Raw genomic sequence first — 14,619 nt, 5'->3', positions numbered from 1 at the left:
TGCCCAGGTATTGTCACTAACTTTTCCTCATCTACCTTTGAAATTAATGATATCTAATTACATTTATTTATTTTTTTTGTATGTGTGTGGGTACAAATGGCATGGCACATGTGTAGAGGTAAGAGGACAATTTGCAGGAGGTTGATCCTCTCTTTCCACCACAAGGACCCCAGGTATTGAATTCAGGTTGTTAGTTTTGGCAGCCAGCACCCACTGAGCCTTCTGGCTTGTCCCTTCCTTTTAGAGCTCTTCTAGAGACCTAGTGGGCCTGTCTTGTTCTGCAGTTAACCTTTGATTTCACTTCAGCTGCTCCAACAGGGTCTCTGTTACTAGGCATTTTTTCCCCCAAACTTGTATTAGTTTTCTTTAGTGCTGATTCTGCTTTCCATTTGATAAGTAGTCTAGCCACACTATGCCATAGCTGTAGTGCTCTGGGTGCCTTGGAATTGAACTCAGAAAAACACATCTTTAAGCAGTTATTTTCCAGCAAAGAACCTCTTCAGTGGCATTCTTAGTTCAGGGTCTCTCCTTCCAAATAAAAAAATTTTTTTTCACAAAATAGGCTCCTCGATGGCTGAGATACTGCCCTGTGAGTACCTTTCTCATTATCTCCATGCAGAGCACAAAGGTTCTATCATCTTTTACATTTATTCATCTCAATTTTTATTATTCCATTTTCATGTGTGCATGTCTGTTTTTGCATGTGTGGATCCATGTGTGTGTGTGTGCACAAACACATGCCCTTTTGAACATATTATTTTTGTAATGTAAATACTGACTTATGCAGGAATCTTTTTTCGATTTTTTTTTTTTACATTTAATTTTATGTGTATGAGTGTTTTAACTTCATGTATGTTTTGCACCGTGTATGTAGTGTCCAAGAGAGTGAAGAGAGTGTTGGTTCTCCTGGGACTAGAGTTGCAGATGTTGTGAGCTGTCATATGTGGTAAAATAAAAATACAAATATTTGTATATACTTTTACTTTTATCTGTGTAATTACTTTTTACTAGTTCTCTATTTCATGTAGATCTGAGTTACCCCTTAGTTTTCTTTATATCAACCTGAAGGAACCTTAAGGAATTTTAGAACATATTTTCTGGTGATACATTTTCTCAGTCTTTACCTAGGGATGTCTTGAGGTCTCCTTCAGGGTTTTGTTTGAGACAGAGTCTCACCATGTAGCCCTCACTGTCCCAGAACTCACTAAGTAGACCAGACTGGCTTTGAACATCCAAATATTCACCTGCCCTTTTCTCCTCAGTGCTGGAATCAAAGGTGTGTGCCATCTTTATTAGTGTCTGGCTTTAGATGTACCTTCCTCCAGGTTTCCCCAAACTTGCTATCTAGTCCAAATTTATGGTCTTCTTGCCTTAGTCTCATCATTGTGGGGATTACAGCAATGCACCTTATCTCCTTCGTTTTAATAGGCAGTTTTTCTGGGTATAGAATTTCTCTCCCAACACTTGGATTATATCATGAGTGCTTTCTGATTGTATGGCTTCTGATTACAATCAGCTCCAAGCCTTACTGAAGTTAGAAGTGATCTGCCCAGGTCTTTTCATTGTTCCACTCACCCTCCCACCTGGGGTTACTCTTCTAGTGCTGGGATTGAACAAGGCCTTTCACATTCCAGGCAAGCACTCACCATTGATCTCCATCCCTCAACTTTTGGGTATACATATTAATGTTCTCTCATTAAATTTGGAGAGTTTTCAGTCATTCATCTTCCTTTTTTTCCATCTTCTTCTCCTTTCTTGTAGTGCTAGGGTATCCAACCCAGGACTTTGCACATTTCTTACCTTTTCTCTCCTGTTTCTATAACTTCTATTATTTATGTTTTGCTTGGTGGTGTTTCATAGGTCTTAAAGGCTTTCTTACTCTTTCTTTATTCTTCCTTTCTCTCTGTTCTTCAAATTGAATAATTTCATTGGCCTATTTTTAAGCATACTGATTTTTTTGTCTTTCTAATCTGTTAACATTCCAATCAAAATTTTCATTACAGATACTGTATTTTTCAACTCCCAAGATTTGATTTGTTGACTTAAAAACTTTTCTCCAGTAGCTGATCAGTATTTATCCCTAGTATATGAATGGACTTTGGGAGCCCATTCCACATAAAGGGATACTCTGTCAGCCTAGACACAAGGGGAGGTCCTAGGCCCTGCTCCAAGTGATATGACAGACTTTGAAGATCCCCCATGGAAGGCCTCAGCCCTCCCAGGGAGCAGAAAGGGGATGGGATGGGGGGGTTGGCGGGGGCAGGGGAGGAGGAGAAGGAGAAGGAGAGAGAACTGGGATTGACATGTAAAACAAGCTTGATTCTAATTTAAATAAGGAATAAGGAAAAAGAAAAAATACTAAATTTAAAAAAAAGAAAACCCTTTTCTCTTTCTGTATTTTACTTTTCTATTCTCCTTATTCTTCCTCTCTCTCTCTCTCTCTCTCTCTCTCTCTCTCTCTCTCTGTGTGTGTGTGTGTGTGTGTGTGTACTTTACTTTCTTATTTGCATGAGTGTTTTGCTTGAATGTATGATTGCACACCACATTCATGCAGTGCCCGAGGAGGTCAGAAGAGGGCCCATGATCACCCATAACTGAAGCTACAGTTGTGAGAGAGGGCACTGTATAACAGACTGCCGCTGTGGAGGGGCAGTGCTCAGGGGCAGAAGACTAGAGGGGTTGAAGAGAAGCATCACAGAGAGGGGCAGCTTTTCAGTTTCCTCTTTAGAAGGATATTGGAGATTTGGAAATCCACTCATAGTCCAAAGAGGCCAAGAAAAAGTGAGGTCTAAGGAGATCTAAGGAGGTCCAAGTCACCATCAGATGTCCTGACAGCCAGTGAGCTGAGAGGTATCCAGAAACTAAATGGTTGAGTGTTGAGTGACTCCAGTGACTAAGATGGTTCAAGATTCAGGGCAAGCCAAGTCTAAAAACATAGTATTTTCTTTTTTAAAAAGTTTTCAAAGATTTATTTATTATGTAAATGATGTTCTGCCTGCATGCCTGCACACCAAAAGAAGGCACCCAGATCTCATTATAGGTGGTTGTGAGCTACCATGTGGTTGCTGGGAATTGAACTCAGGTCCTCTGGAAGAAGAGCTGGTGCTCTTAATCTGTGAGCCATCTCTCCAGTCCTTAAAACATTATTGTCATAAAAAATAGACAAATGATTGCCATAGTTATCATTACGGAATTTCCCCTCTCTCTCTCTCTCTCTCTCTCTCTCACATACACACACACATACACACACATTAAAAACTTGGCCAAGTGAGAAAATCCAATAGCCATCCAGCAAACACTCCCCTAGTTTCTTTACTTTCATAAAGTTCTGCCCTATATTCCTCTCTTTTCCTTTTTCCTCTCTCTCTTTTTTCGTGTGTGTGTGTATGTATGTATGTATGTATGTATGTACACATTCCAGTGGAAGCTTATCTTGCCTCAGCATGGTTTCTAGGATTGCAGGGTCCCATAAGAGTGTGTTCAGTCGGAGCTGGAGTGATGGCTCAGTGATGGCTCAGTTAAGAGCATTGGCTGCTCTTCCAGAGGTCCTGAGTTCAATTCCCAGCAACCACATGGTGGCTCACAACCATCTGCAATGAGCTTTGGTGCCCTCTTCTGGCCTGGAAGAATACAGACAGAATACTATAAAAAAAATTAAAAAAAAAAAAAGAGAGTTCAGTCAAAACATGAAGACAGGACAAATTTCTAGGTCCTGTGTGTTCACAGAGGGACCAGAAGGAGAATTCTGGTCCAGGATGTCCAGATCCTGAAATTTTAGGTGTCAGGGAAGACACAAGATAATATTTAGCCTCAAATGTGTGAGACCACTCTAGAATTCCTAGTGCAGGAGAGAATGGAGTAGGATTATGCAGAGTGGGATTCACCCTACCCATAATAGACATCTTTGTGGTCCAGATACCCTGGTTTGGTGAGTTGGAGGAAGAGCCTCCCACAGGAGCCTCCAAGATGAATAGTGAGTCAGAAAGGTCCAGAGAAGCCCAGTGTCCACCTGTGGGGGACCAAGACCCGCAGAAGACAGCCATCTTTGTGGTACTTGGGACAGTGGTCTTGTTAGTTTTGGGCCTGTCTCCGGCAGTGTGGCTGGCTAACTTGAAGGTGGCCATTCCTGTAACCACAGGGTTCCTTCCTACCCAGACCCAAGTAGAAAAGGCAGTGGCCTTTATGCAGTGTTAACTAGGCCCTGAGAGAGTTGTTTAACAGGGACAGGCACACAGGTACCAGGACAGATAACCTTAGAAAATGATGTGAATCAAGGAGCAACTATGTTTAGTGCCCTTCTGGAAACCCAGATCCCCAGCCAGGCCCTTCCAGCATTCTCTAGCTACATTTTTTTTTTTTTTGGTGGACAAACTTAAAAAAATAGTTTTATTATTTTTAATTAATTGTGTGTGCATGTGTGTATGCATGTGTACACACGTGCATGAGTGTAGGTTCCAGAGGAGGCCAGGGTTGTAAGGTTCCCCCTGAACAGCTGTAAGCTGCCTGATGTGTGTCCTGGGGACTGAACTTGGCTCCTCTGTAAGAACAGGGAAGTGCTCTTAGATGCTGAGCCATTCCTCCAGCATACTTGCTGGCTAAACTGTGTCTTTGGGAGTGTGACTATTCTCATCAGTCAGAAAGTTCTCCATCCCTTCCAAGGAATAAAATGTCTCTGATTCAAAGAGGATGTTTAGGCAAGTCTGTTAGAGCTCATGTTGACACAGCTTCTGAGAACAGGCTCTGTTTCTCACAGCAAAGGGTATCTTCTTCTCCCGCACATAGCTTGGATATGGCTTCTAGCTTTGTTGTTTGGGGTATATGTTCTGGAATTCCAAAAAGTCAGCACTTATAGGAAGGAGGGGCTGGCTTTAGCTTATACTGAGGTTGCTTGGCTTTTCTGGGGGTTATCAGGGCTCTGGAAGGAGGCTAGCAGTGACACTGTGTTCCTGCTTGCACCCCAGGGGCCCTGCTCCTGCTCAGAGGCCATATTTTTAAAATACTTTATTTTTTTTCATAATACTGTCATTACAAAAAAATACAAAAAACTACTATAAAAACATTCAGGGGCTTGTCAAAGTGAGAAAACCTAAAGACCCCACCCCCAGGACCAGCTGAAGTAGTCTTCTCCCAGCTCCTTCACTATTTGACTTCTATACAACTGTGGGAGAGGGGTGGGGGTCACACAGGCAGAGAGGGGCTGAAAACTTCTGACACAGCCTCCAAGAAAGGTAGGAAATAAGTAGCTTCACATATCACAAAGTGGGGTTTGGAAGTTTGGGGTGGCTAGGCCCTGAGTTCAGAGATGTGGGGAGAAACCTGTGACCCTGAATCTCTTGGGGGGGATAGCTGCCACCTGACCCCAAAGCCCTTGTCCTTCCTGATGATGCCTGGGCGAAGGGTCCTGCCCCACCTCTTAACTATAATGCTTCAGCCCCTTTTTTCTCCACCCTTGAACACTCCTTAGAGCAGCTGCGCGGGGGGGGGGCAGACCCTACAACTCTGCAGGGTATAGGCAGGGCAGCTGTTGGGGAGGCTCCTGAGTGTTAGTTCACCTCCCTGCCCCAAGTGAAAAGTGTCTCGTGCTCAATGAATGGCCTTGTTCACAGGTAACGGACCTTCCCTTCCTATGTCCTCTCCTCTCGTCTCCTAGAGAGACACACAGACCACTTTAGCAGAGTGCATCATGTGCATGAATACTTGTGGGATAGCCCTGGACACTAAAGACCTGGGGGGAGGGGTGTCCTTTCTGTCCTCTTTTTCCAGAAACAGGAGGAAGCCAAAGGGAAGGGAGAGGAAGGTGTTAGCAAGGCTGAGAGGGGAGGAGACATGCTATTTACAGGCGTGGACAAGGAATCTATATCTTCAAGTAGCACTCAAGTCACTCTCCAGCCACTGGAGTAGGGACTGGATTCAAAGCTAGTGACAGAAAATTGACCCCTGGCCTGGGCTAGCTCTCCCCACCTCCCTCCCATTCCCCCAAAGCGGCCCAGCTCTGAAAGGGGTTGGGGACAGGAACATTTTCCTGACAATCAGTGGCTTTTTTGCATTTTAGAAAAGTGCCAGTGTCCCATGGACACCCAGCCAGGTCCACATGAGATGGGGTGTGTGGGGGGGTATTGCTGTGGTAGGCTCCAGACTCGCCAGGGCAGTCTAGGAGCAGGGTAGGTGCTGCTTAAGAATCTGCCGTGTCTGTGGTGTTAATCTGTCTGGGAATCGAACTTTGAACTCAACAATGAGGTCTCCCCGCTGAGTGGGCACCTTGGGGAAGGGGAGACCCTCCCCACGGAGTCTCTTCACGGTGCCTGGCTTGATTACATCATTGCAGGGCAAAGGGATCACTCGGCCATCAATGGTGGGAATGTTCACAGTGCAGCCACACAGCGCCTGGGGAAAATAAGGCAGAGAGTGAGGAAAAGGGAGGCAGAGAGAGTGGAGAGAAACGAAAATAGATGTGCACAGTCATTGGGTGGAGTGGGGTGGTGGATGGATGGGTCAAAAAGGAAAGAAGATGCTTCCTATCAGACAGACAGACAATCACACATGCCTACCTCCTTGAGGCTGATCAGTGCACTGTAGAGCACATTGGTGCCATCTCGGCGGAAGTGTGCATGAGGCTTGTCTTTGAGCACGAAGACAATGTCGGCTGGGATGTTGTCAGGTGTGGCATCGCCCTCTTTGGGGAAGGTGATCTTGGTACCTTCCTTCCAGCCACGCTTAATGACGATGTGCAGAATTTTGTCCTCAGTGCGCACAGTTCGCCCATCAGGGTTGAGGCGCCGTCTTGTGATCTTCATGCGCTTAGTAGAGCCGTGGTAGATCTCCTCCAGGGACACCCGAAGCTCGTGCACCACAGGGGGGTCCTGCACCTTGCGTCGGGGTATAGTGGTTCTGGGGCTCGCCTCGGACCCCTACTCAGCCCATTGAAGCCAAAGCGGCCAAAGGCACCAAATGGGTCCTCATCTTCATCCACATCCATGTCATCTGGGTCAAAGCCACTGAAGGGGCCGAGGAGCGGCTGCTGGCAAAGAAGATATCGAAGGGGTTGGAGCCACCAAAGAAGGAAGCAAAGGTGGCATGAGGGTCCCCATGAAAGGTGTAGTGAAAGGAGCCACTGGAACCACCTGCCGTGCCACCGCCGGTCTTGAGGCCTAAAGGGGAGGGAGAAGTTAGGGGCAGTGTGGCCCATCATGGCCCCCCTCCCAGTCTCTTTCCCCTGCCCACTAAGTTGTCAGTTCATGGACCTAGATAAAGAAGCAATCTTTAATTCCCACAGAGAGGGCTAGACTAATAGAGTAAGAAAAGTTTTGAACAGATTAATATCCACGCAATTAACTACATATTTAGGAATGTGTATCTGGGCATGGTGGTGCATGTCTGTAATCTCAATACTCAAAAGACTGGGAAGGTGACTGAGAGTTCCAGGGCTAGTCTGGGCTGTGTAGTGAGACCTTGTTTCAAAACACAAACCCAAAGAACCTGCATCTTCAGATTCCATCAAGCTAGTTAACCAATGAGTGGAAAAGCTAGGACTAGGGGACTTAGTAGATGGCTTCTGTTATATAATTATTCCCACTTAATCAGTCCAAACATGCCTCATAAAAGCTAGGGCAGCTGGCCTCGTATCACATGACAGGCTATACCTGACCCCCAAATCTCTGTTTACTTCCCAAGATACACGGGGCTAGAGACAAACAGATAGGGTTTGGCCATAGAGGGGCTAGTAAGTGACCTGTCCTAAATAAAGTGCAAACACAATCTAGAGAAAACAGCTTTCATTCTGCTTCATCTTCCCAAACTTCTGCTCCAACAGGAAATCAAGAGGCCTCAAAAACAAGAAAGCTCACTGACATGGAAATGAGGAACTGTTTTCCTAGAAAAAAAATTAAATTACTTTATTTCCATACCCTGACCCTGTGTTACACAGCTTCAGGGACTGTCATTCACACAGCGTACAGACGCAGACTACAATGGACCAGCCCTGCAGCATTCCCCATCCAATGTGGAGCAACTATTACACATCAATGGGCTGGCACCATGTAAGGGATGACTCCAGAGATTCTCTCTCTGGAGTTGGATCTTGTCTAAGGGACTCAGGTTTCTGGATGGTGCTTTCATGGTAGGTGTGTGATGGAATATTGGGAAATATGGGAGGGAATTAACACAGACTGATACAAAATATATAGATTCACAGATGGGAATCAGGCCAGGGGAAGGCCCCTCTCATTGAAACTTACTTATTTGTTTATTTAATGCTTTTGGTAACCTAAGGCTTTGTACACTTTGGGCAAGCACTCTAGCATTAGGCTGTATTCTTAGTCCTCTTTGAGGCCTTTTATCTACAATTTCAATTGGCCTTGGGAACCTGGGCCTAAATTATCCTCATATTTCATGGGACCACATGGACAGGTTTGGGTTTCATTAGAAAGGGCAAGTAAGTAGTAGGCATTCAGTGTCTTGTGGCAGCTGCTGCTTAATGCTTAACCTCTCCCCTAAGGGGTCTGTTCTTTCTTCCTGTTGAAGGGCTAGCTATGAAGCAAATTTAAGTTGGGCAGGGCTGGCAATGGTGGCAAACATTTTTAATCCCAGCACTTGGGAGGCAGAGGCAGACAGATCTTTGTGAGTTTGAGATCAGCCTGGTCTACAGAGGGAGTGCCAGACAGGCTCCAAAGCTACACAGAGAAACCCTGTCAGCCTGTCTCAAAACAAACAAACAAACAAACAAACAAAAACCCAGATGTGTGTGTGTGTGTGTGTGTGTGTGAGAGAGAGAGAGAGAGAGAGAGAGAGAGAGAGAGGAGAGAGAGAGAGAGAGAGACAGGCAAAGCTTGGTGAGAAAGCAGGAGAATGAACTGATGACAAGAGGGGATAATTCTCACTGTGGGGTTCCTGTTCTACCACCCCACCCCTCCCCACTTCAAGCAGAGAACAACTTGTGCCAAGCCCGAGCTTCATACAGATTCTGTGCACAATTGTTCTGCCTGGCTGTTGAAGAAGAAGCAGGGTAGACAGAAATAGAACTGACTTTCCAAGGCTGTTACTCCCTCCTCCAACCCAGAGGTCTTCCCGGGGCTACTGTGCATGTGATCTACACCAGGACCCAGGAGCTGCCTAGGGTCTGGGTCTAGGTGTTGCCTTCACTTGGGTTTGGTCATGTATGAGGTGGGGGAGGAAGTTTCTTCTTCAACTCCTTTCCTAAACAAAGGTTAGGGCTAAGTTCAGCATTGAATGCAATTCTGAGAAAGACCACACGGCGGCATGGTGCCTGCACTGCCTCCCTTCTTTCCCTACTCCCATCACTTCCCATCCTCCCTCCTTAGCTGCGAGAATGCCTGGGATTAGAGCAGGTGCCTGGGCTCTGAGAACTGGCAAGTCTAAGAATGATCAGGGAAAAATGGAATGAGCTCACAGCATGGAGACTGAAAAGAGGGGGCTGGGAAGACGGGGTACAGGTAAGAGAATGGCAGAGATGAACAACAAAATGAAGAGGGGCTGGGAGGAAATGCTCTTGAGCACCTGCTTTTAATCAGGCACAGTACATGCCATTAGCCCATTTCATTCTGAGCACAGGCTGGGGAAGGTGAAGAGGAGGACAGTGTGAAAGAATGGTGGATGTCGTTAGGAGGAAGGGCAGGTCTTCCCAGAAAGGAGAGTCCTCAGCTGTGACAATGTCTCTTAATATAGCCTGACAGGTGCCTGTGGCTGGCGGGTGGCAGGCAGGCCCCGAGGGGCAGGCCCAGAATTAGCAGCTACATCATGCCTGTGGGATGTGCTGGGAGGAGCCAGGCTCTTAGAGGCTTTATTTGGGCCTTTCCTGCTGCCTGCCCTGGTGCATGTCCACCAACTGCCCCTGGGGAAGGGATATGATGCCAACAACATCTCCCTTTCCACTCCTGGATCCCTGCCACTTCCTCTGGGAGGCAAATCTCTGTTCTGCTGGCCTGAAGTGGCTAGGGATTGGGGGACAGTGGCAACAGCCATCTCCACTCAGAACTCTAGTGGTTAATTCCCTGGCTGTTCAAGGGCCAGACTTTTATGCTGATGACTGTAAATGCCATCCCTCACAGAGTCACAGACTCACTCTCCCCAACCTTTCAGATCAGCCAATGAAGCAGCAGAGACTTCAGGCAGGACTAATAAGGCTGGGAAGGAAAGGAGGGGGGCACTCTGGCCCAGACTCCAAACTCCTAGGGCCAGAAGGGGACTAGGGAGGGGGAAGAGAGAGGGATAGGGAGGAGAGTGAGCTGAGACCAGGTAGTGAGTGAGTAGCTACTCTAAGGCAACCTTCCTCCTTCAACCCCGCTATGAACCCAGGGCTCCAGAGAAACTCAGGGGTCCAGGTTTGGGTCCATACCACCGTCTTACCTTCCTCCCCATACTGGTCATACAGGCTCCGTTTCTTAGGGTCACTCAGCACGTCATAGGCCTCAGCAATCTCCTTAAACTTCTCCTCAGCGTTGGGTTCTTTGTTCTTGTCTGGGTGGTATTTCAAGGCCATTTTCCGATAGGCTTTCTTGATCTCATCCTCATTGGCCCCTGATGGGATTCCGAGAATCTTGTAATAATCTTTTCCCATCACAGCCACTGGACCGGTGCTGGGCTCCTTGTTTCTGCAAGAACCCAGGGCCAATCTTAGGTACCCTGTTCTCTACAGCCCAGCCCCCTCCTGCTGATCCTGTAGCCCTTAAATGACTCCCTGTGTGACCTTCAATAGGTCATGCCTGTTCTCTGGGTCTCTGTGTCCCATCTGTAAAGTGAAAGTTTTGGACTAGATGATGTCTTCCAGTTCTGACATGCTAGGATTCGGTGATTCCTTTCTTCGCTTCTGGATGAAGATTGTGGCCCACTTCTTGGGACTAGGCTGAGTCCCGAGCCCTTGGGCCAGCCTGAGGACCCCTGAGAGACCTTTCTGAATGAGATGGCACTGTGAACTGACAGACTCTCACAGAAGCTGTCGAAGGTCAGTGCACTGAGTGAGGTCACCTGAGCTTTGTAGTCTCTCCTACGCCACACCTCAGGCATGGTGCCCGGGCTGAGGACAGCTGGGGCAGTAGCCCAGGACCAGCTGAATCAGGGCATGGGAATTGGGAGTCTTTTCTGCCACTGGGGACCCCAGATCCCTCTGCCCCCCCCCCCAACTATGCTAAGCTTCACATGTGACTCAGATCACAGAGTGACTCACAGCTTTGGGAACTTCTGTTTCTCACACCCTCATTAGCAAGGGGGGGGCACTGTCTATCCCCCAACCAGGGTAACAGTTGCCTTTGCTTGTTTCCCAGTATCTACACACTGAAGTGTGAATACATGTCTATGCTGCCTACAAGTGCCGATGGTAGTGAACAAAAGCACCGGAGATAAGGCTTTCTTAAGCCTAGGTGTCAGGAGACAGGCGGGACACTAACCACCATGTCCTAAATACCTTTGCTGCAAGCCCCCTCCTCTATCTGCCCTACGGTTTAGGATCTGAATCCGTGCTAGGCTTATACTCCTCCAATTACTCCTTCTAAGTGGGGTTCAAGGACATCAGCGTGGGGCTCTGATTCTTCCACTCTAACCTGCATTCATCAGTGGATCTGTGGATGATATGAAGAGAGGGGACTTGAGGGAGTGGCTAGATGCAGTCCTCTGGCCTGTTTGAGGTGCAGCCAACCCTTGTCAAAACAGAGAGAACCAGAGTTTTCTAGCAATGTTCTGGCAGCCACAGCTGAGGCCTTTTTTTCTGCTCGAGTACTTCACAGTAGTGAGATGGACAAGATGTCCTAGCAGAAGAGCTGTGACAGTTAGGAAAAGCTCTGGTGTCCCAGGTAGGCAAAGAGAATGACCTTAGCCCTGCCCCTACAGAGCCTGCTGCAGGTGGCTAGGTTGACTCATGGTACTGGGAGTCACCTCCTTCTGACAAAGAGAAGGCACCACCATAAAGGCGGGTACTCCCCCATTTCCCCACACCAGCATGTCACGTCTGTGGGGGAGACTGGCGTTGGGGGAGGCAGAGAAGAAAGAGCATCTGGGGGAGGGCAGCCATTTTCGGAAGCGGCATTAAAAGCAGTTTGAGAGGGAGATGGGGTGGTCTGCCATCTTTGCCTCAGCCCACACTTTCTTTACCCCCAGGATTGAAGGAAACCTAGGACAGCAACAGGGCGACAGGGAACTCCAGCAGAGGACAGAGGGCAAGTGGCATGGCTTACCAGCCCACCCACCTTGTTGTGGTCCCTTCATTAACTCTTTACCACCTGCCACCTTCCTCTCTGGCACCCACCTGCTAGCTATTCTCCACCCACAATTCTCTTGCCTCCATAGACACAGGGCGAACTCTCAGGACCTGCCTCCTTTCCCACCTCTCTACCCTCCTTCCCTCTCCCTCCCCACAAGCCACGTGGCAGAGTGACAAAGGAGCCCCATGGCATGGCTCTGCCTTTGATGAGGAATGAGGAATGTGTTAAGGGAGAGCTAGGAATTAAATAAAAAAAAGGAGAAGAAGAAATGAGGATAAATAGCAAAAGGGACTGTGGAGGACAGGGAGGAGAGAGGGTACTGACAGTGGGGTGTAAGAAATGACAAAAGCAAACGGCTGAAGTGGAAAGCAGGTGACTGATGGCTTGAGAGGGAGAACCGAAGGACTGGAATACTGGAGATGTTTGTGGAAACAGAGTTTGTGGGAGATGAATGGTATGGGGTACAATTCATTCAAACATACAGGTGAAGTGAACGGATGAGATGAGGGTGCCAGGGAGGAGGGGGACAGTGCAGGGAATGGCTGATGTGGAGGATTTGACTCGGCATGGCTATGAGTGCCCTGCTCCGGAGGGACTTACCGAAACTTTACAAACCCATTCAGCGTCCACGCTCGAAGTTTTAAGGGTTCCAGCTGAATTTTAAACATCAAGCTGGCTAAGAAGTCTTCTCCCAGAAGTGTGGGAAGCTCCGGAAAGCTCCTCGAGCCTGTAGTGGGGGTGCTGCTGGGGGTGGGCAGGAGAGCACTGTGCGCTTAAACATGCCCAGCCAAGCCCCCTCACCTCTGATCGCTCCACCGGAGCCTGCTTGGGACGCTGTAGCTCTGGAAGCCACCTCCTCAGATTCTCAGAGGCCCTTGCCCAGCAAGGCCCGTCTCGTGCCGCAGAGGCTGGACCTGATCCCCGGGTGCCGAGTGAAGGGAGAGGGTCCAGCGGCCACCTGCTCTCAGGTACAGCAGTGTCTGGCTGAATGCGAGTGGCTGTATGTCTGTGTGACAGTGAGGATGGAAGTGACAGTATGTGCTTGCTGAGTGGCAGCGTGTGTACCTGTGACAGGTATGATAGTGAGGGCCTGAGAGGCTGTGAGCTCCTCTCGCCTCTCTGGGGAGGACCCAAGCCCCAATCCCCAAGAAGCTACTCAATGAAGTCACTGACGGGGAGCCTCCTCCTCCGCAGATGGGCGGGGAGGGGCGGGGCAGAGCCGAGCCTGGCCGGGACAAAAGGCGCGGCAGGGAGAGGAAAGAAGGGGGTTCGCGCGGGGGAGGGGGTCGGTGATGTCACCCCAGCTGGCTGGCTGGCCTGCTCAGAAACGCCTCCGCCCGGCGCAACCCAATCCGACCCGACCCAACCCGACCCTGGTCGCAGACACCCAGCACCTGGCAGACCCCGGGCTTCCAGGCCCCGCACCCTATGACAGCGGAGGCTATGGACCCTCGGTGTCCCAACCCCCCACACCAGGACCTGTCTTCTCGACGCCCCACTCCCGGGACCCCCGAGTCCTCGCTCAGCGCCCTCACCGGTGAGGAGCTGCGGACGCCGCCGCGGTCCTTCAATCAGCCGCTGCCCCCTCCCCCGGCTCCGGTTCCGCCGCCTCCACTCGGGACAGGAGTCGCCTGCCCGCCGGCCGCAGACAGCGGGACAGGGAGCCCGCCCCCACGGCTCCGCCTCCGCGCTTCCCATTGTACTGTCTGCCCGTCACTCAGCTCAGACTCTGCTGTGATTGGACACCTCTCAACGAGCGTCCGGATGATAGCCACCCCTTCTCCGCCCCTGTCACCCGGCCACACGCGCACACATTCGGGGCAGTGATTGGTGTGGGTGTGATTGGTGCCCTCCAGGATCAATCAACCACACCTCTTCTCCATCTCGTCGTGTCATTGGTGAAAAGGACAGAGGGAGGCAACTCCAGGCGCCCTTTGATTTTATTGGCTCGTCCCTGTGACTTCGACCCAAGCCTTTGGGCAACTACATTAGCCCAATCTCCAGAATGGAGATGAGACATGCTGGCCGCCGCTTGAGTCCAGGAAGAACCTTCTGGAACGAAAGGAACCTCAAAGACAACCTAATAGGAAAACTGCGCTCACCAGTTGGCGGTGACACCAGGAATTCTTTCTTTTCTTCATTTAGGAGAGTCGAAGTAGGTAGAAAATAGTGCACCGGGGGAGGTGTAGCCTCAGGACCATTGCCAAAATGTCCCCTCTTCTTACCTGTCTTTTATCAAAGTGTGAGCCAACCTGACCTGACCTGGTTTAGCTTTACCGTATCTTGATCTGGGGTTGACCTGTCATGGCTTAACTGTTACACAAAACAGACCAGGATAGACCTGAGACGTGTCCTTGCCATCTCCACTCTTCACTAGTAACTGGTAACTACAGGAGTGACACCTTTCCGA

General features: G+C 49.0%; 1 protein-coding gene across 1 annotated transcript; it reads right to left on the bottom strand.

Annotated features, from left to right (window-relative positions):
• Positions 1-5,855: 5,855 nt before the first annotated feature.
• Positions 5,856-12,990, bottom strand: LOC127224578 (dnaJ homolog subfamily B member 5-like). Its single transcript, XM_051187617.1, is given in 7 exon segments — positions 5,856-6,384; positions 6,549-6,874; positions 6,877-7,005; positions 7,008-7,148; positions 10,363-10,607; positions 12,810-12,900; positions 12,903-12,990. Coding segments are annotated over 7 exon segments (1,254 nt in total). The 3' UTR covers positions 5,856-6,150.
• Positions 12,991-14,619: the final 1,629 nt, after the last annotated feature.

This window comes from Phodopus roborovskii, unplaced genomic scaffold (genome assembly GCF_943737965.1).
Source record: "Phodopus roborovskii unplaced genomic scaffold, PHOROB, whole genome shotgun sequence".
Classification (NCBI taxonomy): domain Eukaryota; kingdom Metazoa; phylum Chordata; class Mammalia; order Rodentia; family Cricetidae; genus Phodopus; species Phodopus roborovskii.
This window is presented reverse-complemented; position numbering and strand designations above follow the sequence as displayed.